At 51.1% G+C, this 27,914-nt stretch overlaps 1 protein-coding gene across 5 annotated transcripts; it reads left to right on the top strand.

The window, feature by feature from the left end:
- Positions 1 to 10,632: 10,632 nt before the first annotated feature.
- On the top strand, positions 10,633 to 27,596 carry Sidt2 (SID1 transmembrane family member 2). Of its 5 annotated transcripts, XM_075966058.1 has the most exons (28): positions 10,680 to 11,011; positions 12,349 to 12,470; positions 12,679 to 12,843; positions 12,932 to 12,977; positions 13,718 to 13,819; positions 13,928 to 14,011; positions 15,543 to 15,642; positions 15,833 to 15,898; positions 17,244 to 17,337; positions 17,676 to 17,728; positions 17,884 to 17,958; positions 18,461 to 18,532; positions 18,701 to 18,772; positions 18,954 to 19,016; positions 19,758 to 19,876; positions 20,201 to 20,274; positions 20,363 to 20,429; positions 20,875 to 20,948; positions 21,093 to 21,216; positions 22,158 to 22,275; positions 22,878 to 23,014; positions 23,253 to 23,361; positions 23,535 to 23,611; positions 23,787 to 23,833; positions 24,079 to 24,184; positions 24,632 to 24,742; positions 26,011 to 26,124; positions 26,209 to 27,596. In XM_075966058.1, exons 1-28 carry the CDS (start codon positions 10,829 to 10,831, stop codon positions 26,269 to 26,271), a joined length of 2,637 nt encoding a protein of 878 aa, XP_075822173.1. In that variant the 5' UTR covers positions 10,680 to 10,828; the 3' UTR covers positions 26,272 to 27,596. The 5 variants fall into 5 exon arrangements, 4 of the variants coding, with proteins under 4 accessions (XP_075822176.1, XP_075822173.1, XP_075822174.1 ...); XM_075966059.1 differs by lacking the exon at positions 18,954 to 19,016; XM_075966060.1 differs by lacking the exon at positions 17,884 to 17,958.
- The last annotated feature ends 318 nt before the right edge of the window (positions 27,597 to 27,914 follow it).

Here is a 27,914-nt window from a genome sequence, read left to right on the forward strand (position 1 = left end):
CTACCTTATAAACAAACTGGATTCTTTGCTCATCTTATGTCCTGTGGAACTGAATGTACCAAGTTGAGTCCCTCTCACAGGGCAGTACAGTAGGATGGGTGAGTAGTTAGAAGTAACCCTGAGTAGATCTATGACGGGGTGTTGTGGAACTCAGCAATCTGCCTACCACACCCCACCTGCTCACATTAAAGGTGTGCCCTACCATGCCTGGCCTTACAGATAATTAATAAACCATAATCTGACCTTTGACCCTTTTTTATAAATTCAGTGTTTAGAGTTTTTCACAGAACATCCCATATGGTTTTGTCTTTCCATTCTTCACACCAACAGTCACCTGATTTTAATGCTTGGAGTAGTGACTCCTGTTACCTGTAGCTTACACTCAGATAACTGGCTCTTTTGGGTTTCCGTACCTTCAGAATATCTTCCATCCCAGCTGTTTTGTGTAGATGTAGCCCCATATAGCTATTGGATGGCAGGCCAGAGAAACCTTGTCTTGAAGAAGAAAAAAAGAGCCTTAGAAATTGAGTGTTACATCCTGTCTAAGGTAATCCTAGCGTAAATAGTTGAGGCTGTATTTCATGACCTCCTTGCCCTTGTGCTACTCATCCTCTAGCTTCCCAGGAAATAAGGTAAATGAGGTCACCGTGCAACTAGTTGCCCCCTCAGGTGATTGTCCTATGGCTGAGGTGTCTTCACAGGGTGAGGCAGCAGCTGCTCTAGTCTTTGTGCTGCTAGAGTGTCCCTTTCGGCTCTAGCTTTTATGTGCTCACAACATTGAGTAAATTTACTTAAAATGCATTGTCTGGCCATCAGCCTTCCCACCTTCAACCAGCACTGAAATGAAATCATTGTAAAACAAGAACTTATACGGATGTACCTATGGGGTTGCAGAGGCTACAGAGCTCTGTGTTAGCATGCCAGTAAAATCAACTTTAGAGGAAGGTACTACTTAGATTAATGAATCTACAATATACGTACATGGAGTCAAAATACAATTCCCTGCATATCTATCCTTCTGATATCCAGAAAGATGACTTGTTTATGTTTTTGTCTTGTAGCTCAGGCTGTCCTGAAACCCATTGTGTAGTTGAGGGTGATCTTGAACTCATCATTCTGCTTCTATTTTCTAAGTGCTGAGGTTACAGTGTTCACCACCTTATCTAGCCAGAAATACAGCTTCAAAATAGACAGTTTGCCTGCTCCCAATACCATGATTGCAGATGAAATCTTATTCACATCTCCAACATGACTGCCTCCTTTGACGTCCATCTTGTAGATAAGGCCAGAATAGTTTTCCAGATAGCTTAGGATGAATGTGCGCTGTAGACTGCTTTATCAGGACGAGTGTCATCAGTCACAGCATGACACAGCCTGATGTCAGTACAGTACATGAACCTTGAACATACCCTCATTTACCACCCATGCCTCCCAAGCTGAAATTGTGTTCCAGGCATCCTGTGAAGCTATGGGACTAGAGCAAGGTATCAGTCCTAATGACAGCTCACCAGCAGTAGTCACCGCTGGAGCATGTGGCTAAACGTTTCTATGGCATGCTCACTTGATCCCTCTGCCACAGTGATGTTGTGGCATTGAAAGGCAGACAACTTGATAAGGCAGAAATAAGGTGGTTTTCTTCCCAATGCAGCTAATACAGCAAAACTCCACCCAAACTCATAGAGATCATCTTTGTCAGTTGCCTAAAAGATTATTTTTAGATAAGGTATATGTTGTGCAGGCTGGCCTTGAACTCCCCATCCTTTTTTGCCTCAGCCTGCCAAATAGGTGGAATTACAGACCTGAGCCACCGGACTCAGCTTGATCACATTTTTACATAGCCATTCTGAATCAAGGATCTTCAGTGTTTATCTGAACAGTGGTTCTCTTTGATGCCAGTGTGATCTCATGTAGGCCTCTTGCCTTATTTTCTGGCTCGTGTGAACTTAATTCATTTATAAACAATTTTTTGCCTGTTTTTAAGACAGGTTCTTGCTGTCTGGCCCTGACCGAGTTCAAACTGACCACCTTGCCCCAGCCTCTTAGTTGCTGAGATTACAGACAGGCACCACTGCCTGGCTTCCGTGAACACGTTTTACACACCGAGCAGCTTTGTCAGCACACTAGTGAAGAAGTCAAGTACAGCAGCATGCTTTTGACAGCTACTGGCTTACAAGGTCAAGTTCAAGACTTCCATTCTTCTTTTTTTTTCTTTTTTATTTATTTATTTATTAAGGATTTCTGCCTCCCCCCCTCATCCGCCTCCCATTTCCCTCCCCCTCTCCCGATCAAGTCACCCTCCCTCATCTGCTCGAAGAGCAATCTGGGTTCCCTGACCTGTGGGAAGCCCAAGGACCGCCCACCTCTATCCAGGTCTCCAAAGGTGAGCATCCAAACTGCCTAGGCTCCCCCAAAGCCAGTACGTGCAGTAGGATCAAAAACCCACTGCGATTGTTCCTGAGTTCACAGTGTTCCTCATTGTCCTCTATGTTCAGCTCATATTTGGCTTCTAGCCATAAAGACTTCCATTCTTCTTAATCCTTCCGTTTGAGCCTTCATGCCAGTACCATATAACTTAAGCGTATGGCTGCTTCGAGGTGAAACTACTGTCTGGAATATGTTCCTGTCCCCTTGCTGGTAGTTTCTCATCTGTCACTCAGTAGGAACACCTGGAGTCTTTGCTGGTTTCTCCTGTTTCTAGCTCCAGTCTGTGTTAGGACTCAAGTCTGTGTTCACATCATGTCCTCTACAAACTTTTAAAAAGAATGGGTGTTTTGTTTGTTTTTTAAACGACATATATTTTCAAGTGGGTGCACATGCTACAATGGAGGTTGGAGAGCAGCCTGTGGGAGTTGGTGATCTCCTTACCATGTGATTGTAGTTGTGGGACTTAGGTCTTAAAGTGTGGCAAATTGCCCTTATCTGCAGAGCCATCTTCCAGGCCTACGTAAATACAGAAGGTGCTTTAAGCCTCTCTCTGTTCCCAGCGCAGCTTAGTGACAAGCAGAGGCCAGACACTGAATAAACAGAATGAATGAATGGGAATTCTTTCATTGTCATTTGGCTCATAACTCAGAATTCAGGCAGGAGCACAAATATTTTTCCTTCTGTGCCCACTTATTTCAGGGACACCATACAGCTTCTGTTTAGGGATTATTTTTCCTAGTGATAAATGAGGGAGAAATAGAAATATTGACTTGGGTAAGGGTATTTGCTGCCAATCCTGACCTTTTGAGTTGAGTTCCATTCCCAGGACCCACATGGAAAGGAGAGAGCTGCCTTCCGCAGGATGTCTGCACAGCCTGTCACATAGGAGCTCCCTCTCTTCAACACATTGAGATAGATATATGATTTTTAAAAGCAGCCCCTGGGCATAGTGGTACATGCCTATAATTTCAACATTCAAAAATCTGCAGCAGGCAGGCTTGGGTGGCACAAGTCCTTAATCCCAGCACTTGGGTGATAGAGGGTAGGGTGCATCTCTGAGTTTGAAGCCAGTGCGGTCTACATTATGAGATCTAGAACAGCCAAAACTACATAAAGAGACCCTTCTTCATAAACAAAATCTACTACAGAAGGATTGCCATGTTTTTTGTTTTGTTTTTCATTTTGGTTTTTCGAGGCAGGGTTTCTCTGTAGGTTTGGAGCCTGTCCAGGAGCCAGCTCTTGTAGATTAGGCTGGCCTCAAACTCAAAGAGATCTGCCTGCCTCTGTCTCCCTAGTGCTGGGATTAAAAGTGTGCACCACCACCACCTAGCTGGATTGCCATGGTTTTGAGGCCAGTCTAAGCTATATAGTGAGTTTATGCCATCCTGGGCTGCAGAATAGGCTCTGCCTCACTAAAAGAAAAAGAAGGGGGGGGGGGGGAATCTACTTATGGTGGTACAAGCCTGGAATTCCCAGCATTCAGGGAAATAGAGGCAGGCAGATCAAGAGACAGGAGTTCAAGACCCATTTAGGGTACTTGAGACCCTATTTTAAACAGCACTACCACAAATTACCCAAAACAAAAGCCGAAAGATGCAACACATGCATAATAGGCATAATAGCAAAATTTCTTGAAACTTTTAAATTGTGTGATTAAAAGTGAGTGGAATATTTTGAGTGATGAAGCTGGGTGTGGTGGTGCATAGCTTTAATCCCAGCATTTGGGAGTTAGAAGCGGGCAGAGCATTTGAGGCCGACCTGGTTGGTCTACATAAGTAGTGCCTTTCTATGGAGTTCCAGGTGAGGCGCTTTTTTTTTTTTTTTTTTTTTTTTTAGTAATATGTAAGAGGCTAGCCTGGTTTGGAGGTTTTAGGAATGAGGAAGTCATCTTGGGAGGAGTCAGACCAGTTCAGTAAAAGATGTTGATAGATGAGTGGTATAAAGTAAGGGGCCCTTGGGTCACTGAGAACTGTGGCACCAGGGCTTCAGAGTCCCCTGCAGAGTCCCCTGTGATCTCTAGATGTGGAGATGGGTACACCTCCTGAGCAGCACTGTGACTTACTAGCCCGAGGCACAGGCTTTTCTGTAGGTGGGAAAGAGCTGCTTGCTGGTCTTGTCAGTGATCCTTGGAGGCACAGATTTGGACTGATCCATTATTTATCTGATTGTGTCCTGCAACCTGATGCCCAGTCAGTCTTTCCTGGAAAGCTCTTATGGTTCTGTCATATGGCCAGAGGGAACCAGATACAGGGCCTGGGTGACTCAGTATGAATGGCGAAAGTTGTAGGAAATGGAAAGTGACAGCCTTCTCTGGCAGAAAGCCCTGCCCATTTGCTCAGAGCTATTTGCCTGCATTTCCCTTGCCAATTTTAAAAATTCCCCACTCCACCCACACACACACCCAGTACGGGAGATTGAATCTAGGCTCCTCACATACCAAGCAAGTGCTCTACCACTGAGCTGTGTGCATTTTAAGCCCTTTCCGTGTTTTGACACAGGCCTTGAACCTGTGGGCCTCTTGCCTTACCCTCTTGATTAGCTGGGATTACAAGTCTGCCACCAAACCAAACTGCTCTTCCTGGTCCTTGGGCAATAGTTTAATATATGTATGCAAAATTGGACATGCTGATGCATACCTTTTGTCCCATCACTTAGGAAGCAGAGGCAGGCGAATCTCTGAGTTCGAGGTCAGCCTGATCTACAGAGTGAGTTCCAGGATAACCAAAGCTACACAGAGAAACCCTGTCTTGAAAAAAAAGGAGGAGGGGAAATATGTATGCAGGCATTCTTCATCACCTGCAGTATTAAGAACAATAGAGATGGTGCTTGGCTCTTGAACGTTTGGAATTTATTTGCCCAAGGCATGGAGTGCAAGGTTTTAACTAGAACGTTGGGTTTTGAGGTAGTCTCTAATACAGCTCACTCTTGTCTTAAATTCACAACCTTCCAGCCTGACTCCAGAATGGTATATCATTTGGTGACTCAAAGAATAAAACCTAGAGCCCCACATGTGCTAGGCAAGTTCATGACTTCAAATTCCTTGCTTTTCTAGGGGCTCAGAAGATAATACATTGCTTGCCCTTTAGGAAGACCACATGAGTTTGGTCTCCAGGACCCATGGGAAAGCATGATGGTAAGCACTCAGTTCCACGACTGGGGCAGCCTGGGTAGGAAGATCACTGGGGCACACTGGCTGTCAGCCTTAGCCTACTTGGTGAATGTCAAACCATTGAGTGAAAAAAAAATAAATGAAATTTATGCCCTGGCAATGGTAAAGCATGCATGAGCAGCCCATATATGGCGGTTGTACTGGTAAAAGTAAAAGAGAGCTGGGCGGTGGTGGCGCACGCCTTTAATCCCAGCACTCGGGAGGCAGAGGCAGGTGGATCTCTGTGAGTTTGAGACCAGCCTGGTCTACAGAGCTAGTTCCAGGACAGGCTCCAAAAACCACAAAGAAACCCTGTCTCGAAAAACCAAAAAAAAAAAAAAAAGTAAAAGGGGCTGCACCAATGTTAGGGTTTAAGTAAAATGCTGCAGGTTCCCCCAAGGGACGCAGCTGCAGAAACACTGCAGATTCCAGGCAGCAGGCCATGAGCCCACTGCAGATTCCTGAGTGGCAGGCATTGGGTCCCGAGACCACAGAGGGCCACAAAGGGCAGTGGGTCCTAGGCAGGGAGCCATGTGGCAGGTGAGAGACCGAGATGAATAGGCACGCCGTGCAGAGTGAGGTTGGATATTTATTTAGTGGGTTATGGAAGGGAAAGAAAAAGGAGAGATGGGGAGAAGGGAGAAGAACAGAGAGGGAGGCAGGGGAGGAGGGGAGAGGAGAGGAGCCATGGCAGCTGCTACCTCTTTGGGAGAGAGACAGAAAGGAAGAGGCTCAGGCTGGAAGCTGAAGATCAGCTTGCTTTGGTGGGCTGGGGAGGGAGTGGGTGTGGCTTGTCTCTTAAAGGACAGGACAGACCATTACAGTGCTTCTGTTGAACTTGTCCATTTCTGGTTTCATAGTCTTAAGTTGATGAGGACAACTGACCATGTATCTTCCTCAACCAGTGAGTAACCCTTTCTCAAATAAATGGTATAAGGAACCTGAAGAATGATATCAAAGACTGACCACTAGTTTGCACATGCATGTATTTGTGCATAATTCCTTTTCCTGTGAAGCTATACAAGAGGTTTGAAGTGCCTCAGAATGGCAGAGTGAGTCTTGTTTAGCTGAGTTCTGGCCTGATGTAAAGCCGTTTTCATAGCCCTTGAAGGAAAGAGAACCCGACACAAGGGTGGTCCTGGGAAGGGACAGAACTGGAGTGATAGAAGAAAGTGCTAGAACTCAGCCCTTCTCATAGTCACAGAAGAACAGGGACCTCCAAATGTGTTTCCTTCAGAGAATTGGTTTTGCAACCTCTCTATCTGGGTTAAAGTTATAACATTGCTTAATTCCAAAGTCTGTTTTTGTTCTGCCAACTACCCATAAGCATGGCTGTATCCTTTCCCCAAGGTTCCTAAGTTATCTCCCTGGTTGGATTCTGTTAGGCCATTAGGACCATGCCAGTTGGGAAACCTTGTGAATGGTCCCTTTTCTTTGGCCCATTGAGCTTCTGAGCTCAGGAAAGATGGCCCACAGGAAGATAGGAGTCTTCAGATCTGGTGATCTGGCTGTCTCTTTAGGGCTTTTGTTGGTTTCCTTTTGGGACTGGGTCCTGTGTTGCTGAGGCTAGCCTTGAATCCCTGCCTTTACCCTTCAGGACTGGAATTAGAGGTATGTGTTACCATGCCTGGCTGGGCTGAGATTTTCATATGATATGGCAGAGACTGTGGTAGTTGGAACTGCACCTACAAGTCTGACTTTGAGACCCGGCCCTGCCTTTTCTGCTGACTGCTGCAGCCAACAAGCAGGCCTTCTCCACTCTCCTGCAGGCTTCAGAAAGGGCCTATTCATAACAGGTCCCTCCCTAGAGGGAAGGGCAGAAGCTGAGGAAAGTTCTGGGCTTGCTGCCTTTGTCCAGGGTGTGGGTAACCAGGGTCTTGCCCATTTCAGAGGTTAAGCCCTTGAGACCTAGACCAAGGGAAAGTACCCTTCTGAAAGAGCCGAGTGCGATCCCAGCACTTTGAAAGGTTGACAGCCTAGCTGCACAGTGGGTGCTGAGCCAACTAGGGTTACATAGAGAGACCCTGCCTCAACAAGTCTCCCAGCTCCCCTCCCCACCCGAGGAAGAAGAGACTTTACTAGAAGTAAGAAACCAGGCAGGAATGTGGACAGTGACTGCTATGTACCCCAGAGGTATTGTCCAACTTTGTAGCAAAAGCTCTTGAGTGTCGACATCCTGTCTCAGCCCCAGGTGTTCATTTCTTAGGGATTTCTAACTGGGTCTTACTGTGAAACCCAGGATACCCTTGAATTCATGATCTTCCTGCTTCTGCCTCATCGCGCCTAGGAATATTGCCATGTACTGCCATGCCTGACACCAGGCAAGGGTCACATTTAGAGGGCTGCTTCCTTGCCCACAGCCCGAGTTAGTACACGAAAAGCACTAAGCAGCCTGTAGCAGAGGCTCTGATCTTGAAGTTTAAGTTTCTTCGGCCCCCAGGCTTCCCTGAAGGTCCTGGCCTATAGTAGACCTTTTAAATGCTCTTTGGCTGGGAGTAAGCCCTGAGGTCAGTGTGCAGGTGTTTCTTTGAGTTTCTGAGTATTTCCTGGCAAGATGAGCAGGGTCAAAAATGAGAGAGGAAGTGAAACCCAACTGGCACATGGAAATCCCATGCTGATTCTCCGAGTGGCAGGCCAGTTGCTTGGAGAGCTTGCAGTGAAGTAGTAACTCTTGTTTTTCTCAGGGCCTCAGACCCAGGCCTATTGAGATGTGCTGACATGAGTATTGAAACAAGGTGCAAAACCTCAGAGCAGGGGCTAGGGGCTTAGCCTAGTGGCAAAACACATGGTTAACACCCATGAGTTAATCCCTGGACTTAATTCCTACAATTGTTCCCTCCCCTCCCTCAAAAAAGGATGAGCATAGTGAGCTGCTAGTGAACCTTCTGGACTTACTTGGCCCATTTGTACAGTGACAAATTGTCCTGTTCTATTTCTCAGGCTAACCTGTACTTGGAACTCCTATGCCTCGGCCTCCCAAGTAGCTGGGATTTGTTGCTGCCCCTGCTGTGGTCTAATTCAAGCATGCTGTGCTTGAACAAGCCAGCTATAATTTTGCTTATTTACCCATTAATTTAGAAGGCTACTTGGGACATAGTATGTGCTTATTAAATATTTGTGGGGACGTCTAAATATTAAAGCTGCTCACTGGAAGAGTGCTCCTATAGGACTGGTGTAATCGTGCCAGTGGACAGCGCTCTGATGAAGCGGTATCGCCGGCGTACTTTCAGCCAGGACATCTGACAGCTTCAGGGCTGGCCATATTTCTTTTTCTTTAAACACATAATTTGTTAAAGAAATGTAAAACATATAATTGTAGGATGTTATTTATGGTGCTGGGGGATGAACCCACAGCTTTGGTGTATGTTTCTTTATAAATATCTTCACCTGTGTGTATATGAGTCAGGTCCATTTGCTCCAGCATGTATGTGCAGGTCTGATGATAACTCCAGAGTCAGGTTTCTCCCTTCTCCTTCCACCATACGGGTCCTAGGGATAGAATTTAGGTCATCCAGCATCATGGCAAGCACCTGCATCCTCTGACTACCTCGTCCACCCATTATGCATTATAAAATACTTTACATTTCATTTATTATTGTTTGTGTGCCTGTGTGTGAGAACACGGGCCAGATATGTGAAGGTCAGGGCATCAATTTGTGGAGTCTGTTCTCTCCTACTCATGTGTGTTCCTGGTGTGAGCTCAGGCCAGGCTCTTACATGGCAAGTGCAGTTTCCCACTAAGCCATCTCGGCTCAGTTTTTTTTTTTTTTTTTAAATTTTCGAGACAGGGTTTCTCCGTAGCTTTTTTGGTTCCTGTCCTGGAACTAGCTCTTGTAGACCAGGCTGGCCTCGAACTCACAGAGATCCGCCTGTCTCTGCCTCCCGAGTGCTGGGATTAAAGGCGTGCGCCACCACTGCCCGGCTCGGCTCAGTTTTTATCCATGTTTTTCTGTTTACATCTGAAATTTGGAATATATACCTCTTATATAGTGTCATTCCTGAGTTCCCTACTTTTCATGGCTTCACAGTGGTGCATCTAGCCACTCCTTTGCTGTGGACAAGCAGTTTCTTTTGAGCTTTCTCAAAATTACGGGGATGCAAATTTTGCCTCCCACATTTTTTTTTTAATTTGTTCCCAGGATACAGTTCCAGTGGTGGAATGACTGGATTAAAGGTATAAAGCTCTTTTAAACCTCTAGAAATATAGCGCCAAAATATTTCCCAGAAAAGTTTTTGCCAATTGACACTAAAGGTCAGAATCTTTCTGTGGGCTTTGTTAAAATAAACAGGGGCACACCTTTAGTTCCAGTACTTGGGGAATGCAGAAGTTCAAGTGAGTTCAAGGCCAGCCTGGCCTACACAGAGAAACCGTCTCGAAAGACTAACCAAACAAACAAACAAACAAACAAAAATAGCCTCTGCAAAGAAAGGAAATAGCTCCTAGGTTGGAAGGCGTCCTTGTCCTGGCAACAGAGTGACCCTGTAGTGGGAGGGGAGCGGCATTTAGTGGGCAGGTGGTTACAATGAGAAAAAAAAAAATGAAGCTAGGATTAATGGTTTGGGGGGAGAATTCCTGCTCTGGCAAAGAGAACATCTGTCAACAAGACCCAGCACCTAACTGGGCGCTCTGAATTTCGCCTGTTGTGCCATCACCAGGCGATAGAGGCAGGAAGAGGACCAGAAGTTCAAGGCCCTCGAGCTTACACAATCGGTTCCAGGCCAGCCTGGGCTATGTGAGACCCTGTCTCAAAAAACAAAAATCGCTGACCACAAAAACAAGAATACAACACCTAGTGGTCCTTCAATAAAAAAGAAAAAGTCACTCCAGGCACTCGCAGGTCGGCGAAGGAGGCGGCCTGGCCCTTTAAACCCGCGTCGGTTTCCCCTGACGTCACGGGCGGGCGCAGCCCCGCTGTTTACCGCGGCGCGGCGCCTGGTGGCCCAGAGTTCTGCGCCGCGTCCGCCGCGCTTAAAGGGCCCGCGTCCGGGAAGCCTCGGGCCAGGGCCACCGCCACCTCCGCTCTCCTGGCGCGAGCTGACGCCGGGTCTCCGGCCGGGCCGGGCCGGGGTTGCGGGTCGCGGTGCCGCCCACGCGAGCTGGGGTCCGCGTGAGGCTCAGGAGCGGCTCCAGGGAGGGGACGCGTCCTATCTCCGGCCGGGGTTAAAGTTCTGGTCCTGGTGAGATGCTGGAAGCTGCTGCGGCAGCCGCAACGCGCCCGGTCGCTGTCCTGTCGCCAGTCCCCGCCGCCCCGGGCCATGTTCGCCCGGAGTCTGCCCTTGTGCTTGCTTCTGGTGGTCGCTGTCGAGAGTCACCTAGGGGCTCTGGGGCCCAAGAACGTCTCGCAGAAAGACGCGGAGTTTGAGCGCACCTACGCTGACGACGTCAACAGCGAGCTGGTCAACATCTACACCTTCAACCACACCGTGACCCGCAACCGGGTGAGCGCGGGGCTCCACTGCGGCAGGGCAGCTGAGAGGGTGGGCGCCCAACCCAGCCTTGATGTCACCCCTGCCGTCTCCGCCAGCTTCTGAGCCTCCCTCCCCTTGCCGAGGCCTCGTTCCCACCAGCTTTCCCTGCAGCTCCAGCTGGGCAGCTTGGGAAGTTCCCTGCCACCAGCTGTGATCTGGACAGGTCTACCCTGCTCCCTACCCTGACTCTCAACCTGGAAGCTGTGTGAGGTTGGAGTGAAGGGGAAACTGGTTTCTATGGGGCTTGCTCAGACAACTCCAAAGGGGGCCAACTTAGAACTGAAAGGCTCTGCTCCAGCAAGTTTTACTGCTCCACTTCACAGGGAGGTGAAGGAGGCAGACCTGCTTGCCTCGGAAAGCCAGCTGGCCTTGTACATTGAAGATGACAGAGATAAGGCCCTCTGCGAGCTGAGTGGCAAGAGAAAGAAAGGGAGTTTGTTTCAAGCTCAGAACTGGCTCTGATTTCTTACTCATTTCTCCCCAGTGGTGAAAGTAGAAGGCGGGGTAGCCGAGCCCAGGCAGAGTGTGGCCTCCTGCTCTCCCTCCTAGGCCAGAGCTGGAAAGCAGTGGAGTTGAGAATGAGGCATCTGGGCTTTTCTTTGGGATGGAGAGGGGTTTGGTTTCTGGCAGGTCAGAATCCATTTCCCTGAACCTTGATCTCTCTTCTTTCAGTCCGGTGTCCCTGGTCATCCTAAATGTGCTACCCCTTCCTAGATTTGCTTTTGGCAGCCTAGGAAGTAGTAACATTCTTGTGATTTGTCACTTAAACCCTCACTGTCCTGTGTGGCCCCATCCACAGCAAAGGGTGGCTTATTTAGAGGGGAGAGTTGAGGTTCCGAGGTAAAGTCACTTCACGGCTTGGCCCTTGGTCAGAAATAGAGTGTAACTTGGATTTCAACAGTCTCCGCACTGTTCCTGTCCACCCCTCCCTGCAGGGCTCTGGCCTCCAGAGTAGTCGTGGAACCGGAGCTTCTTGCTGGCTTCCTAGTTCACAAGAAGAAGATTGAGGACACTTCTTGCTGTCCTCTGTCAGTGTGTGCCTGGGCACGTGTGTGCGCTCGAGGGCTATCCTGGAACCTCCTAAGGTCTTTTCTGCATATCCTGCAGTTGTCTGGGACCTGCTGCTCCACAGACTGCACATCTTCCAAAAGCAGGCAAACGACGCCAAGCCCCTCCTCGAGACAGGGCTTATTCCCACACAAGCAGGCCAGGATGGATAGCCTAGGGCAAAGCAGGGCATGCAGTCTGTAGCATCATGTGTTTGAGGGACAGAGGGGCTGAGTGAGGGCACTTCTTGTCGTCTGCAGACTGAGGGTGTGCGTGTGTCTGTGAATGTCCTGAACAAGCAGAAAGAGGCGCCTTTGCTGTTCGTGGTCCGCCAGAAAGAAGCTGTTGTGTCCTTCCAGGTGCCCCTAATCCTGCGAGGGCTGTGAGTAGGACCTGGGGATGAAGGGAGGGGCGGCCTAGCCAGGCCTTGAAGGGAGCCTCACCCAGGAGACCCTTCTGTTTCTCCTCCCTGCTCCCTGAGCCCAGCGTCTTGGGAGGTATGGGGACCCGATGGAAAGAACTGGAGCCTCACTTCCCTCTAGTGCCAGGCTGGCTGGGACTAGTCACACCCTCTCTGTCTTGGACTGTAGGTATCAGCGTAAGTACCTCTACCAAAAAGTTGAACGAACTCTGTGTCAGCCCCCCACCAAGAATGAGTCTGAGGTCCAGTTTTTCTATGTGGATGTGTCCACCCTGTCACCAGTCAACACCACTTACCAGCTCCGAGTCAACCGTGTGGACAATTTTGTGCTCAGGTAATCAGGGTCGAGTGAGAGGACCATAAAGCCTCAGGCTTCTTCCCAAGAGTTGGGAGTGATTGTGGGGTTCTTCTCTGCCCTTTAGGACTGGGGAGCCGTTTACTTTCAATACCACTGCAGCCCAGCCCCAGGTAAAATCCCTTGTCCAAAATGGGGGTCTCTAGCCAGGCAGTGGTAGCACATGCCTTTAATCCCAGCACTCAGAAAGCAGAGACAGGCATATTTCTGTGAGTTCAAGGCCAGCCTGGTCTACAAAGCAAGTTCCAGGACAGCCAGGGCTGTTAAACAGAGAAACCCTGTCTCAGACCTCTCCTCCCCAAACCATCCAGCCAAACAAACAAACAAATGGGATCTCTTAGCCTGGCATGGTAGCACATGCCCTTAATCCCAGCATTTGGAAGGCAGAAGCAGGGATCTGACACCTTTGAGCTCAAAGCCAGCTTGGTCTACATAGTACATTCCAAGCCAGCTGGGGCTACACAGGAGTCCTGCCTCAATATAGCAACAACAACCAAAAGAAAATTGAGGGAAGTCTTGAACATGAGAGCAGGAGTAGGCATTGGGATAGCTAAGGCTACCAGGTCTCTCGGAACTCCTGTGTGGATAGACGGGTTGGCACAGTGCAGTGACTAGGTCTAGATGCTGTCTTCCTCACTCTACCTTTCATGCACTGTCCTGTATGCCCAGCTGAGGTTGCAAGAGATTGGCGCTCAGGGTCATGCAGAAGAAGGCTACTCATGGTCAAGGCTCTTCTCTCCAGGTAGCTTCATTGCCTGAACCAAGAAGAGTCTGGCACCTCCTTTGTAGGAGACTTAGAGGGGCAGGGAGAGCACCCTCCTGAGACAGCATCCTCCCCTTCCTATGTTCTCAGTACTTTAAATACGAGTTTCCTGATGGTGTAGACTCTGTAATTGTCAAGGTGACTTCCAAGAAGGCCTTCCCCTGCTCAGTAGTCTCCATCCAAGATGTCCTGGTAAGTTGTCTCTCATTTTATTCTTCACCAGAAAGTAGCTGGGACATTAGAAAAAGGGGACAGGGCCCAGTTCTGTGTCCATCTGCCTCTTCTTTCCTTCCCCTGTAGTGCCCTGTCTATGATCTAGACAACAACGTGGCCTTTATTGGCATGTACCAGACTATGACTAAGAAGGCAGCCATCACTGTGCAGGTAGGAATGCCCATGACCTGAAAGGTGGGGCTGGCTGATGAACTGAAGGCCTTCCCACACCCTGCACTTGTCTTTCTACCCTTTCCTGCCTTACACGAGGGCTTCCTAAACTTTTCACTGTGATCTTTGTGCTTGAGAAACTTCTCCACTGAGCCATCTCACTGGCTCTTGGCTTTGTTTTTTTGTCTTCAGTCAGCAAGGGATTCTATTCAGGAGGGATGTGACAGTGCGGATGAGATGTGCTCCAGAAGAGCGCAGAGGCTCACTCAGAAGCACTCCTGTCTGCTATTGTCAGTGCTGAGGGTGCCACTCTGCATAAACGATGAGTACAAAGTGGCAGAAGCATATTCAGGGCCGTTTTAGAAACCGTTGCATTCTTGCTTTAACAACACATATCCTAAAGTTGGAAAGGGGGCTGGAGAGATGACTCAGTGGTTAAGAGCACTGGCTGCTCTTCCAAGAGAACCCAGGTTTAATTCCCAGCACCCGCGTGGCAGCTCACAACTGCCTGTAACTCCAGTTCCAGGGGATCTGACACCCTCAATGCACATAAAATAAAATAAATGAGAAAGAAGTAAAATTGGAACGGTACAGTGATTAGCATGGCTCCTGTGAGAAGATAACATGCAAATTTGTGGAGCGTTCCCTAGTTTTAAAAGAGAAATTGTTGAAAATCTTATCCTAATCCCAAATCAAAACTCATTGAGTCCGTTAGCCACACAAAAGAGTTTTTTAAACCAAACATCCTACCTAACACAGTCCAACTCCAAGATGTGTGGACTGTCTTCACATGCTTGAGATACGAGGGCAGGAAATTACTTAGATGCTGTCTTTTCAGTTACTAAACCATCATGTTTCTACGAGAGCAGAACACTTGGTGTGTGCGGTAAACACACTGCAGTTCAGAGCATGCAACAGTACATTAGCCAAGCTGATTTTTAGACAGTGTTCCTTGGCTTCCTGTGGTGTGATGGCATGCATGGTACAAAGTGCACTTGTGTGTTTAGAACCAAGGCTGAGGTGACGTCACCCGATACAGGGTGAGTGCTTTTAGAAGCACCTTGGGTGCAGTATGCCTTCGACTCTGAGTAATTTTTCATTGTCACACATTCAGAAACCTTTTACTGTTGCTGGATTCTTCACCACCCCCATATTTCATTCCTGTGATTTTGGTTCTTTGCTATTTGTGAGTGGAGCCTGTCTTCTGGCTGGTGCCCCAAACATCCTGTATGGGTCATGTGCTCACTCACTTGTTCACCTGATTGGAGTGTGGGTACAGGTTTGGGCTCCAGCCCTGACTTCACAAAGATAATGGTAACACTTCTCCTGTGGGTGTGGCTCGGTGGTCGAGCATCTGCCTGCCATTTGAGAGGCCATGTATTAGACCCTCAGCATCACAGAAATGTGAGGGAGGGGGATCTTTGTAAAATTATATACAGGAAGAACTTAGAGCATCTGGTCCAGAGTTCCTACTCAGAAAAGAGTGGCGGTGATGATGATGGTCATCACTGTCTTTGTCCTCCTCCTCCAGCGTAAAGACTTCCCCAGCAACAGCTTTTATGTGGTAGTGGTGGTGAAGACCGAGGACCAGGCCTGTGGAGGGTCCTTGCCCTTCTACCCTTTTGTGGAAGGTATGTTTCATGTATTGGCTAGGGGTGGGTCAGGCTCATTGGCTTCCCAGGAAACAGAAGAGTCTTCGTGACTGTTGGTGGATCTGATGGGATATGAGTTTTAGGCCCTAGACTCTCTGAGGCTAGGTTCCATAACCCTAGCTAAGTTCCAATCAGCCATTTCTTTTCCACTTTGATATTTTACTTCCAGATGATCCGGTGGATCAAGGGCATCGTCAGAAAACCCTGTCAGTACTGGTCTCTCAAGCTGTCACATGTAAGTGTGGGTACCTGAGAAAAATGGACAGACCTCCCTGCTTCCTTGTCTCAGACCTAGGAAAGAAGTGTTCCTTGAATGGGAAGGGTGGCGAGGGCCCTCCTACCCAGCAGGCGCTGGGTCAGAAAGGAGTGTTCTGAGCAGACTTCTACCCGGTTGATCCCAGGGTCATATGGGACAAGCTCCGTGGCCAAACTGAAGAGCAAGTTCTCATTCATTTCCTGCCACTTAACAGTGGAATCTCTGTCCCCTGTCTCTGTGACAGAAATAGTAAAATCTGAGCTGGGTGGTGGTGGCACACACCTTTAATCCCAGCACTTGGGAGGCAGAGCCAGGCAATAAGCAAATCTCTGTGAGTTCAAGGCCAGCCTGGTCTAGGACAGTCTCCAAATCTACACAGAGAAACCCTGTCTGGTGGGGGAGGGGGAGAAGAAAGAAAAGAAATCTGTCCCATCAGATATATTCAACTGTGAGTTTAATCCGGAATTAGAGTACTGGGCCCCTAGTCACTGCTCAGCAATGTCTATTGAGTTATTAAATTGGGGGTGTCCTTTCTAAACGGGAGAATATAAGATCAAAATAAGGAGCTTGGCACAGTAGCACACCCCTCTTTAGTCCCAGCAGTTAGGAGGTAGACATAGGAAGATCAGTAGCTCAGACTCATCCTTGGTTATGAGTTCAAAGCCAGTTTGAACCTGAGACCTTGTCTAAAAACCCAAAACAAAATAGACAGCAATAAAAACAACTGGGGCTGGAGAAATAGCTCGGCTATTAAGAGCACTGGCTGCCTTTCCAGAGGACCCAAGTACTAATCATAACACTCACATGGCGGCTCACAACCATCTGTAGCTCTAGTTCCAGGGGATCTGATGCACTGTTTTGGTCTCCACAGACACCCATGTGATGATGCATATACATAACATGCAAGCAAAGCATAAATTGCGCCCCCGTGTATGCTAGGAGTGCAGCTCTTAGGAAGCCCTTAGGTGGAGACCAGGGGGGCTCTGGAAGGTCCTGAGGGCTGGGATGAGAAAAGGGCAGGTCACTGTGGGAATAATGTACAATACAGGAGGCCACCTAGAGGGTACCCTCTCTGAGCTGTCGTTTGAAGGTTAGGACAACATGGAGTTTTCTAGAAGTAAGAGAGACAGTTCTAGGAAACCACATGAACAGGTGGGCTCAGGCGAGAGTTTGGTGTTTGGAGCAATAGCCAGGTATTGGTACTGACTGGGCATTGCCTTCAGGGGAGAAGCAGCCAAATCCCAGTGGTCCCTGGGCATCTAGAGGCAGCATGGGAGGGATTGCTGTGTTCTCGCTCCTCACCTTCCTGTTTCCTTCCCCGTAGCTGAGGCCTATGTTGGTGGGATGCTCTTTTGCCTGGGCATATTTCTCTCCTTCTACCTGCTGACCGTACTCCTGGCCTGTTGGGAGAACTGGAGGTAAGGTGGAACTCCTGGGCTGTTCCCTTCTCTGGAGCAGTTGGGCAGGGGGCACGGAAGAGAGAATGTGGTGGGATCCCAACTGGTCCATGGTGATCTTATAGTTAATTGTCTTCAGGGGCGGGCAAGACGGGTACTTGTTGGGATCTGTGGTCTATGGACCATTTGTAAACAGGCTCATCCCATCATTCCTTCCCAAGCTGGGGACACCCTATTATTCCCTGGTGTGGGAGAAACCCACGATTCAGGAGTTAAATGGATAGAGAGGATAGAAGGACGGTTAGCCTAGCCTAGGTTAGGGCCTCATCCTGCCTCAGTTTTCCTCTCAATTCCTGCAGGCAAAGGAAGAAGACGCTGTTGGTGGCCATAGACCGAGCCTGTCCAGAAAGTGGTATCTCCAGGGAATGGGGGTGGGTGGATCTGCTGTGGGGAGATGGGAAGCAGGGATGGGGAAGGGCAGATTGGTGGCTTCTTCATACATATTCAGCCTAGAAGTAGCATTTCACAAGTGGAAACAGGCTGGGGTCTTGGCTCACCGCTCCGTAGATATCCTGGAAACTTTCCCGTGGTCTAGCTACACCGCCAGTCTGCCTCAGGCAGTGCCGCTCAGCTCAGTCTCAGGTTGTTAACTTTCTATTCTCTCTCTCTCTCCCATCACTTCTCCCTCCTGCTTGGACCTCTCTCTCAGCTTCTCTCCTTGGTAAGCTCCAGGTGCTGCGGGCAGAGGAGCTGCTGCTGGGGGAGGAATGCGAAGCATGAGGACTGTCTAGGGAGGGCCTTGGCACCAGATGCGTTTCCTTGGCAGCCCAGGGTACCCTGAAACTGACTCTGTAGTCCAAGCTTGTCTCAAACATGTAGCTCTCTTGCTGTCTTAGCTAGGCTAGTGCTGTGGTTATAGGCATGAACGACCATGCCCAGCTTGTCCCCACATTTAGGATATAGGGTGGCATGTTTGCTTGGAGTGACGTGGTTGTCTAGTGAGGTAGGTTTTGGGGCCTGTGTTTTCTTTACTGCTGGCATGGCTTCTCTGCAACTGTCTTTTCCAGCTTCTCCCCTCTCTTTTCCTCTGGCTTTTGGCTTGCCCTTGCTCACAGCCTAAGAGGACCTTGACTTCTCATTGCAGGTCATCCTCGGGTCTTGGCCGATTCGTTTCCTGGCAGCGCCCCTTACGAGGGTTATAACTATGGTTCCTTCGGTATGTGTCAAAGTCAGGACTGTATTTGCCAGCGCCCAGCCACAGCCGTTTCTGCTGCCACCCCCTGTTGGCCATGCCCCTGCAGCTACTCCGGGCTCTCTAGGAACAGATCTAGAGTCTCATTCTGAGGTCACTCGCACCTGCCTCACCACTTTTTCCTGCCTGCAGACAATGGTTCCGGATCTACTGATGGACTGGTTGAAAGCACAGGTTCAGGGGACCACTCCTACAATTCCCAGGGTGAGTGGGCCTGGCAGTAGGCTGTGTGCTACAGGGCTGCTGTTGACTAGATGAGACTTCTGGTGGGCGGCTGCCTCTTTGCCAGATGCTGGAACCAGGGAAGGGCTGCTCTTCTGCCCCCTCCTTCCTCTCTTTCCTACCGGGCCTCAGTTCCCCCTGTAACTTTACCTTTCCTTTGAAGGGCACGACCAGTTCAAGCGGCGCCTTCCCTCTGGCCAGATGCGGCAGCTGTGCATTGCCATGGGTAGATGTGGGGAGGGGGTAGGGCTGCCCTGCCAATCAATTCCTGCCTGGATGGTCAGCCACTGGAGCTGGCCATCTCTGGGGCCAGAAAGATGCTTAGTGCATGGCTTCCCTATCAAGTGCCACCAGTGCCAGCCCATGTGTCTTCTGAGATAGACAGGCGCTGGCCGCCAGTCAGACATTCTAGTTCAGTGTCCTCTTGCCAGTGTCCTCTCTCCCTGGCTTGCTGGCCAAGGGTTCCTGGGTCTGGGTGTCACCTTCTGGCCTTTAGGGGCTTTGGCCAGGTGAGGTACCAGGAGGAGATGAAGACCGAGGACGAGTGCTCTTTCTCAAGCCCTTGCCTGTGTACCAGGGCTTTAACCCAAGGGTGGCCATGCATGTCTTCTCAGAATCCAACAGGACTGGGCATCTTCTAATCTGCATGATTGGCCAAGTGCAATCTTGTTACTTGTGTCTGGGGTCCGCTCAGTGTCGTGGCCTGGAGAGCCTCAGCTCAGGGACCAGAGCCAGGAGTGGAGCAGGGCTGGAGTCATTGCCATGCAGTGGCTTCTGGCAGGACTCCCACTGGTTCCCACTGACTTAGGAGTACATCTCCTCTCAGCACCCGAGCCACCTGTCCTACTGCTGTGAACCCTGGCCCACTTCCCCACTGTTGAATAATTTTGACAGTTGCTTCTGATGGGTGGGGGCAGACCCAGTGTTTGGTCCTCTTGGCCCACATCTTTTCCTTTGGCGTTCCTAGACCGCTCCTTTGACCCAGTGGGCACTCGGCCACGATTGGACTCGATGAGCTCCGTGGAAGAGGATGACTATGACACACTGACTGACATCGATTCCGACAAAAATGTCATTCGCACCAAGGTGTGACACACGGACAGCCTGGCCCTGGTCAGGGGTTTCTGAAGGAAGGGACTTTGTGTTGAGGTCCCACCCGGCATATCTCTGTGGCATGTTAGGGAAGCAGAAAGAAAGAGCTGAGCTGGGACAGGGAGGATTGATTCCAGGAGAAATCAGCCTGACCTCCAACCCCTTCCAGACCAATTGGGCAAGCCATCTTGGCCTAATTAGCCACAGAAGTGGGGAGTCCCAGAACCCTGCCCACTGACCTATGTGTCTATCCTCCCCTGGGTGGCAGGGGTTCTCCCAGGCCTGGGGTACGTGAGACTCACTCCTGCTTCTCCTCAGCAATATCTCTGTGTGGCCGATCTGGCACGAAAGGACAAACGTGTTTTGCGGAAAAAGTACCAGATTTACTTCTGGTGAGTAGGCTACACAGACAGGGACTCCTGTTACTACGGGGCAGCTCCTAGGGTCCTGCCCACCTTACCACGGCCCTCCCGCCCTCAGGAACATAGCCACCATTGCGGTCTTCTACGCCCTTCCTGTGGTGCAGCTGGTGATCACCTACCAGACGGTGAGAGGGGAGGGTTGGAGCGACTGCGTGTGACTGCCTCCCCTGCAGAGCCACTGCATGCAGAAAGAGACTGCAGTGCATAGGTCCAGGGACCAGCTTTCAGATCCAACTCGAGGCTCTGGTTTCTGAGCATCAGTTCCTTCATCTGCAGACTGGGGGCGGGTCTAGAAAATAGAGGTCACAGGACTTTGTAAATCTAATTTCCCTTCCCTCTCCTTTCTGTGAGGCAATAACTTAAGGAGTTTTCAGTCACAAATATAAAAAGGACAATGGCAGGCATCTGCACCCCCTAAAACACACAGTGTACAGGAGTACCAGCTGGGGACTGCGTACACACATCAGCCCTGCTGACTGCTCTTGTTTTGCCAGTTGGACCCCCGGAGTGTGGTACAGGCTCCTTGCTGAGTCAGGCAAGTCAATAGCTTTGCACCTCCACCCCTCACAGGTGGTGAATGTCACAGGGAACCAGGACATCTGCTACTACAACTTCCTCTGTGCCCACCCACTGGGCAACCTCAGGTGGGGATTGTGCTGGCCCAGGGGTGGGTAGGGTGGGCAGCAGTGAGCAGGGCAGGGTGGGGCTTTGTACAGCCTGCTGGGCAGAAGAAAGCAAAGGGCCTGAGGGCCCAGATGTAAGCTTAGTGCCTATCTTGTCCCTTCTAGCGCCTTTAACAACATCCTCAGCAACCTGGGGTACATCCTGCTAGGACTGCTCTTCCTGCTCATCATTCTGCAGCGAGAGATCAATCACAACCGGGCCCTGATGCGAAATGACCTCTACGCTCTGGTAAGCCAGCCACTGCCCACCAAGGCCTCCTCCTGGCAAACTGGCCTTGCCTAGTCCAACTCTGCTCTATCTAATCTGACCCTGCCATACCCTGTTCTGTTCTGATTTGCCTAGGTCCTCCCTGACCTGCCCTGCCCTGCCCTGTCCTGCCTTGCCCTGCCCTGTCCTGCCTTACTCAGGGCCTCCCTATCTTTCCTGCCCTACCCAGGTCTGCCATTCCCTGTCCAGGTCCTCCCTGTCCTGCCCTTCTCAGCCCAGATCTGTCCTGCTCTGGTCTAGTCTGCCCTGCCCAGATTCTTTCCCTGCCTTGCCCAGTTCCTTCCTGCCTCACCCTGCACTGCACTGCCCTGCCCTGCCCAGGTCCTCCCTGCCTCACCCTACCTGCCCTGCCTCACCCTGTCTTGCCCAGGTCCTCCCTGCCTCACCCTGTCTTGCCCAGGTCCTCCCTGCCTCACCCTGCCCTGCCCTGCCCTGCCCTGCCCAGGTCCTCCCTGCCTCACCCTGCCCTGCCCAGGTCCTCCCTGCCTCACCCTGCCCTGCCCTGCCCTGCCCAGGTCCTCCCTGCCTCACCCTGCCCTGCCTGCACTGCCCAGGTCCTCCCTGCCTCACCCTGCCTGCACTGCCCAGGTCCTCCCTGCCTTGTCCTGCCCTGCCCTCCCTTACCCAGGTCTGCCCTGCCCTGCCCACAATTCCCCCTACTCTCCCTTGCCTTCTGCTCTATCCTACCTGCTCTTGTCCTGCCCTTTCTACCTCTTCCTGCTCAGCTGTTTTACCTGCCCTGCTTTGTTCTGCCCTGCTCTGTGTGCTCTGTCTTGCACAACCCACCCTGCTACCCACTCACCACATAGTCCTTTTCCTCTTCCCCTCTCCTTGGGTCTCCTCTCAGGACTCTTCTCTTCCCACCTCACTTTTACTTCCCTTCCTTTTCTTTCTCCCCGCAGGAGTGTGGGATCCCCAAACACTTCGGTCTCTTCTATGCCATGGGCACAGCACTAATGATGGAGGGACTGCTGAGTGCCTGTTACCATGTCTGCCCCAACTACACCAACTTCCAGTTTGGTGAGTGCTGCCTCTTGTCTGCTGACCCTCCACCATCCCAGGTAGCTGGTACGAAACTCGGAGGCTGGCTTCTGAGTGCAGCTTCACATATTAGAAGATGGCCAGCTAGCTGGATGGTGGTGGCGCACACCTTTAATGCCAGCACTTGGGAGGCAGAGGCAGACGGATCTCTGTGAGTTTGAAACCGTTCCAGGACAGACTCCAAAGCTACAAGAGAAACCCTGTCTTGGGGAAGAGAAAAAAAGATGGCCAGTTAAACCAAGTGGTGGTAGTGCACATGTTTAATCCCAGATCTCTATGAGTTCAAGGCCAGCCTGGTCTACAGAGTGAGTTCCCAGGACAGTCAGAGCTACACAGAGAAACCCATCTTGAAAAAAAAAAAAAAAGAAAGAAAGAAAGAAAAAAAAGAAGATGGCTATCTGCCCTGCTTCTTCTCCATTCACTCCTACAAAGACACTGAAAAATCCTCAGGATTCAGGGGCAGTTAAGGGGCTGAAGTGCTGACCCTCCAAACTTGCTCATGGCATTCCAAGGTCTGGGCTGGGTGTTCTGTGTGGAGTCCCAGTGGGTGTCTCTTTAGCTCATGCCCTATTCCCACCCAGACACCTCATTCATGTACATGATTGCTGGCCTCTGCATGCTGAAGCTCTACCAGAAGCGGCACCCAGATATCAACGCCAGCGCCTACAGCGCATATGCCTGCTTGGCCATCGTCATCTTCTTCTCCGTTCTGGGCGTGGTGAGGGCCTGGTCTACTCCGTATACCCCACAGGAAAGGCACATGCGCACACATGTGATACGTTCGTCCTGTCCTCCACTGCAGGAGAGGTCCTGCGTCTTCCCTAAGGGGCCGTCCTGGGTCCCTCTATAATTGCAGCCTAACCAAACAGCCTGCCCTAGTAAGGATCCAGTATAGGGGGGCATGGGAACAGCTGCCCTCACCACTCCCTCACCCCACATTGGGGGCTCCCCCACAGGTTTTTGGCAAAGGGAACACGGCCTTCTGGATCGTCTTCTCAGTCATCCATATCATTTCCACCCTGCTCCTCAGCACTCAGCTCTATTACATGGGCCGCTGGAAGCTGGGTGAGAGCATGCGCAGGGCAGGGTGGCTGAGGTGCGGGGACCTTGGGTACCTGGACACACAGGAACCTTTCATTTCTCTTTGGCCGGGCTGGAGGAGTCACTGGGTGGGAAGTCCAGAGTGCTCCTGGACATTGCTGTGCTTGCCCTCTGAAGTCCCCGCCTGCTCATTGCAGACTCTGGAATCTTCCGCCGCATCCTCCATGTGCTCTACACAGACTGCATCCGGCAGTGCAGCGGGCCCCTTTACACGGTACCTGCCCCGCTCCCTGACCCCTTCCTCCTCTGACTTCCTCCTCCCTGTGGGGTGGATCAAGGTGTGTCAGAGTACCTAGGGTAGTGTGGGGACAGGCTGACTTGAGCCTTCTGCCACTTCTCTCCCTGTCTCTCTTCCCCCTCTCAGTCCCTGTGTCTCTGCTTCCCTCCAGGACCGCATGGTACTTCTGGTCATGGGCAACATTATCAACTGGTCTCTGTGAGTGTGGCCATTGGCTATGGAGTCAGCTGGGGCCTTAGTCAGCCACTAGCTGACTTAGGGGGCTATAGATGATTTTGGAGCATTGAACATAAAGAATGGGGGCTAGAGAGAGAGGTGTTAGCTCCTGGGCTTCTAGAACCTTCTGTAGACTTCTGAAAACAGTCCAATATAATGATGAGGCCTGGTAGGGTGTGGGCAGAGGTGAGACCTCCCTCCTCCCCCAGACATACTCCCTCTTTCAGGGCTGCATATGGACTCATCATGCGCCCCAATGATTTTGCCTCCTACTTGCTGGCAATTGGCATCTGCAACCTGCTGCTTTATTTTGCCTTCTACATCATTATGAAGGTGAGTGGGAGGGGGCTGAGCTGCTTCAGTCGTGGACAGAGTGGGGTACCGAGAGGACGGGAGCATTTCTGTCCATGGTTCTGTGACAGGAGGATGGGGTGGCTTGAGTCTCTTGTATGTACCCTTTGGAGCCACCTGCTAAGCAAGTGCTCTGCCACCAAGCTATGTCCCAGCCTGAGTCCATAGGACCTGTGATAGACCAGACCTCTGAGGACTGGTCCTCCCAATGGCTTCCACATTGTACAATGTGAAGGAGTGCCCACATTGTTGGCTTTGATGGCTCAGGGATCTGGGTACATGGACACCTAGCTTAGGGTGGATAGTGGGTCAAGACACAAGGCGCCGGCATGAGACTTGGTTGGGTTCTGTGGTTGAGCCCTGTAAATCTGGGAGGGGCCCAGTAAGAAGGTGGGCAGTGGCCTTGCTGACAGCCGCGTGCTTCCCCAGCTCCGCAGTGGAGAGAGAATCAAGCTTATCCCCCTGCTCTGCATTATCTGCACCTCCGTGGTCTGGGGCTTTGCGCTCTTCTTCTTCTTCCAGGGACTCAGCACGTGGCAGGTGAGTGCTCACCTCCAGGCTTATAGCAAGCCAATGCATGGCAAGTTCTCCACCTGGGACCAGGCCTTTCCTGGTTACTTCTTATTAAAACCTCCTGATGAACGTGCCTCATGGCCATCTGGGCATCATCAAAGGCAGCCTAGTCTCAGGGAAGCCAAGTGACCTCCCCCAGGGCATAGAGCTAGTGTGTGGCAGCTATGGTTTCAAACCAGACACGTCAGTCTCTTTACTGCCTCAAAGGACACGCTGTAAATCTGTGATAGAACCGACTTATCTGCCAGGCGTTGTGGTGCAGTCTTTAATCCTAGCACTTGTGAGGCAGAGGCAGGCAGATCTCTGGGAGTTCAAGCCTGGTCTGCAGAGTGAGTTCCCGGACAGCCAGGGCCACATAGAGAAACCCTGTCTTAAAAAACAAACAAGAACATTATATGGCCTCTGCCCGTATAGCGTTGAATTCAGAATGTAGTTCAAAAGACACTGCTAGCTCATGTCTGGTGTTTTGTTCGCTTTAAAGTCAAGGATCAAAACTGTGCCTCTGCACATGCCAAGTACATGCTCTGCCACTAAGTCCCCCCCATATCTAGTTCATGTTTGAAATGGAAGATGAAAGCAAGTCAAGGTAGCGGAGTGTGCAGAAGAGGGGAGGGTGAGGTTTCTGGGTTAGAAGTCCTGGGAGAGCTTCCTGGAGAAGGCAGGCTTTATTCTTGGCCATAGTCTTATGCATAGAGCCGCATAACTCAGGTCCTGCCGCCTGAGCAGTCACACAGAGGTTGGAATGTGAGAGCACACTGATGTGGGAGCCCTGCACAGGGTCAGACACGCCTTGTCTGTGGCCTCAGCACAGGCTGTTCCAGATACAGACAGGGTCAGAAAATGGTTGTGGCCTGGAGGTGTGGGCAGAGCAGGGAGGATCTGGAGTGACAGCCATGGCCGCTGTTGTTGGGGAATAGGGCATGGTCTGATATAGTACTTGGCGAAAGTGCCCTGAGGTCACTTGAGAGCCAGGTGGCAGTCGAGTTGGGCTCTCTGAGTGGAAGCTGTGCTCCCAGTCGCCTGCCCGCCGCTGGAAAGAGAAGACGGGTCTGGCGGAGGTTGAGTTGAGATGCAGAGGATGGAACTGGTCCTTGTGGGCTGGAGAGTGAGGCATGAGAGTTCCTGCCGGGACACGGGGTGGGGGGAGGGGGTGCCATGGAGTGGGTCGGAGCGGGGGTTGAACCTGGCCTCGTCACAGCAGAGTCAGTAGGCTGCTGGCCCTGTCCCTTTGCCAGAAAACCCCCGCAGAGTCCAGGGAACACAACCGTGACTGCATCCTCCTTGACTTCTTTGATGATCATGACATCTGGCACTTCCTGTCCTCCATTGCCATGTTTGGGTCCTTCCTGGTATGTGGGATGTACCTGGCCTGAGGGTGGAGGGGGCAATAGAGCATATGGCCCCTCTTTTCCTGACCCTCTGTCCACCCTTAGGTTTTGCTGACATTGGATGATGACTTAGACACAGTACAGCGAGACAAGATCTATGTCTTCTAGCAGTATCCTAGGACCCAGACTTCACCTCTCGGGGCCCCTTCATCACCTGCCAGGTGCCGCCATAGCACCAAGGGTGTGAGTCCCAGCTCTGCTGCCCAGCATCGGATGGTTGGCAGGACATCGAGATTCCAGCCCAGGCCTGACTCAGGACAGTTACTGGTGGCACCGAGCCTTGCAGTTGCCTCTGCTGTGGAAGAGGCCTGCTCCCCATTCCCCAAACACTGGCCAAATTGCTGCTTCTCAGTGTTGGGTCCTCCTCAGGACCCTTGTCCGTCCATCTGTCTTGTCTATCCACTGGCTCTCCATTGTCCCTTTGGGGAAGGAAGGTGGAATGGCAATGTCCTGTCCCATTTCATGCCTCCATTCTCCCCATCCCTTCCCTCCTCTCAGCCTAGGACCCGCAGCCTGCCCTTCCTCCCATGCCCTGCTCCAGGACCCTAGTCAGGTGCCTGATTCTCTGTCCAGCACCAGGACCCCAGTTCTCTCTGGGCCTGCAGCTGGCTGCTATCACTGCCCACTCTGGCCTGCCAGGATGGATGCAGGTAGGAGACTTTGGGGCCTGGCCAGCTGGTGCCAGGTTTATGGTGCTAAGGCCTGCAAGGGCCTAGGTACAACCCTCCTCCCTCGACCTGTGCTTGGAGCTGGCTCTTGAGCAGTGAGGATCAGCCTGGTTTGAGTCTGATCTGGGGGGCTGAGTTCAGAGGTCACTTCCTCATCCCAACAGCCACCAGAATGATGCCAGCACCGGGGTTGGTGGGATGTGGCAACTCACTGTCCCCTTCTGCACCCAAAGTCCTGCCAAGCCCCAGCTGGGGGCCTCTCAGTGCCATTGACACTGCCCAAGAATGTCCAGAGGCCATGGAGGAATAGTGCCAAGCACACAGCCCTTTCTTTCTCTTTCACGGCAGCAGGAGCCCCAGTGCCTGTTTTAGAAAGGGAGGGACATGCCAGGTCTCTGTGTGTCCTTGGCCCTGCCTCACTACAGGACTCAGGGCTGGCTTCTGAGTTTCCGTCAGTATTTAGCCAAGTTCTGTGTTAGTCACATGGGCCTAAGAGCCTTGGTGTTTACATGGAGTCACCCAGCTCTGGGCCCTGGCCACTCTGCTCCTTGGCTTCCCTTCACTCCACCAAGTCCATTCCAGATGCCAAGGGGGTTGGGGTCCAGGAATGTATTTCATTCTCTCGACCGTGTTTTTGTAGCTCTTGGACTGGGAGAAGAGGCAGGTCTGGGTCTTTGTTTCGGAGCTCTGTTCTATGTCTTCATGCTGTGGTTGCCGTTCTGTTGCTATGAATTGAGTGCATTCAATAAAGACAACCAGACCTGGGATCTGGGCTCTTACTCTTTGCTGGGTGGTACAGGAGCCTCCCATTCCATCTCGCTTTCCCTTCCCGTTTGTTTCTGTGCAGGGCTGCACTGGAAACTAGTTCCTGGCTTCCCCCAGGGTGCTCCTCAGCCTCGGGCCACCTGATAATCCTGTAAACATTTGACCTGCACCAAGCACTGTGCCCACAAGAAGGAGCAAGATGCTCAAGGTGTCTCTGTGTCTTCTCCCCTGGGATAACACCCTTCTCCTGGCACATACACCTGCCTCTGCCTACCAGGTAGAGGCCAGCATCCCTTCCAACCAGTAGGCAGAAGCGTG

Source organism: Microtus pennsylvanicus, chromosome 3 (assembly GCF_037038515.1).
Source record: "Microtus pennsylvanicus isolate mMicPen1 chromosome 3, mMicPen1.hap1, whole genome shotgun sequence".
Taxonomy (NCBI): domain Eukaryota; kingdom Metazoa; phylum Chordata; class Mammalia; order Rodentia; family Cricetidae; genus Microtus; species Microtus pennsylvanicus.

What these genes read in the sequence shown, in the direction of transcription:
- Sidt2 (XM_075966058.1), top strand. Translation starts at nt 10,829, where the DNA reads ATGTTCGCCCGGAGTCTGCCCTTGTGCTTGCTTCTGGTGGTCGCTGTC. An exon ending in ACACCGTGACCCGCAACCGG is followed by an intron (nt 11,012 to 12,348) that starts GTGAGCGCGGGG and finishes TGTCGTCTGCAG; the next exon opens with ACTGAGGGTGTGCGTGTGTC. An exon ending in AACATTATCAACTGGTCTCT is followed by an intron (nt 23,834 to 24,078) that starts GTGAGTGTGGCC and finishes TCCCTCTTTCAG; the next exon opens with GGCTGCATATGGACTCATCA.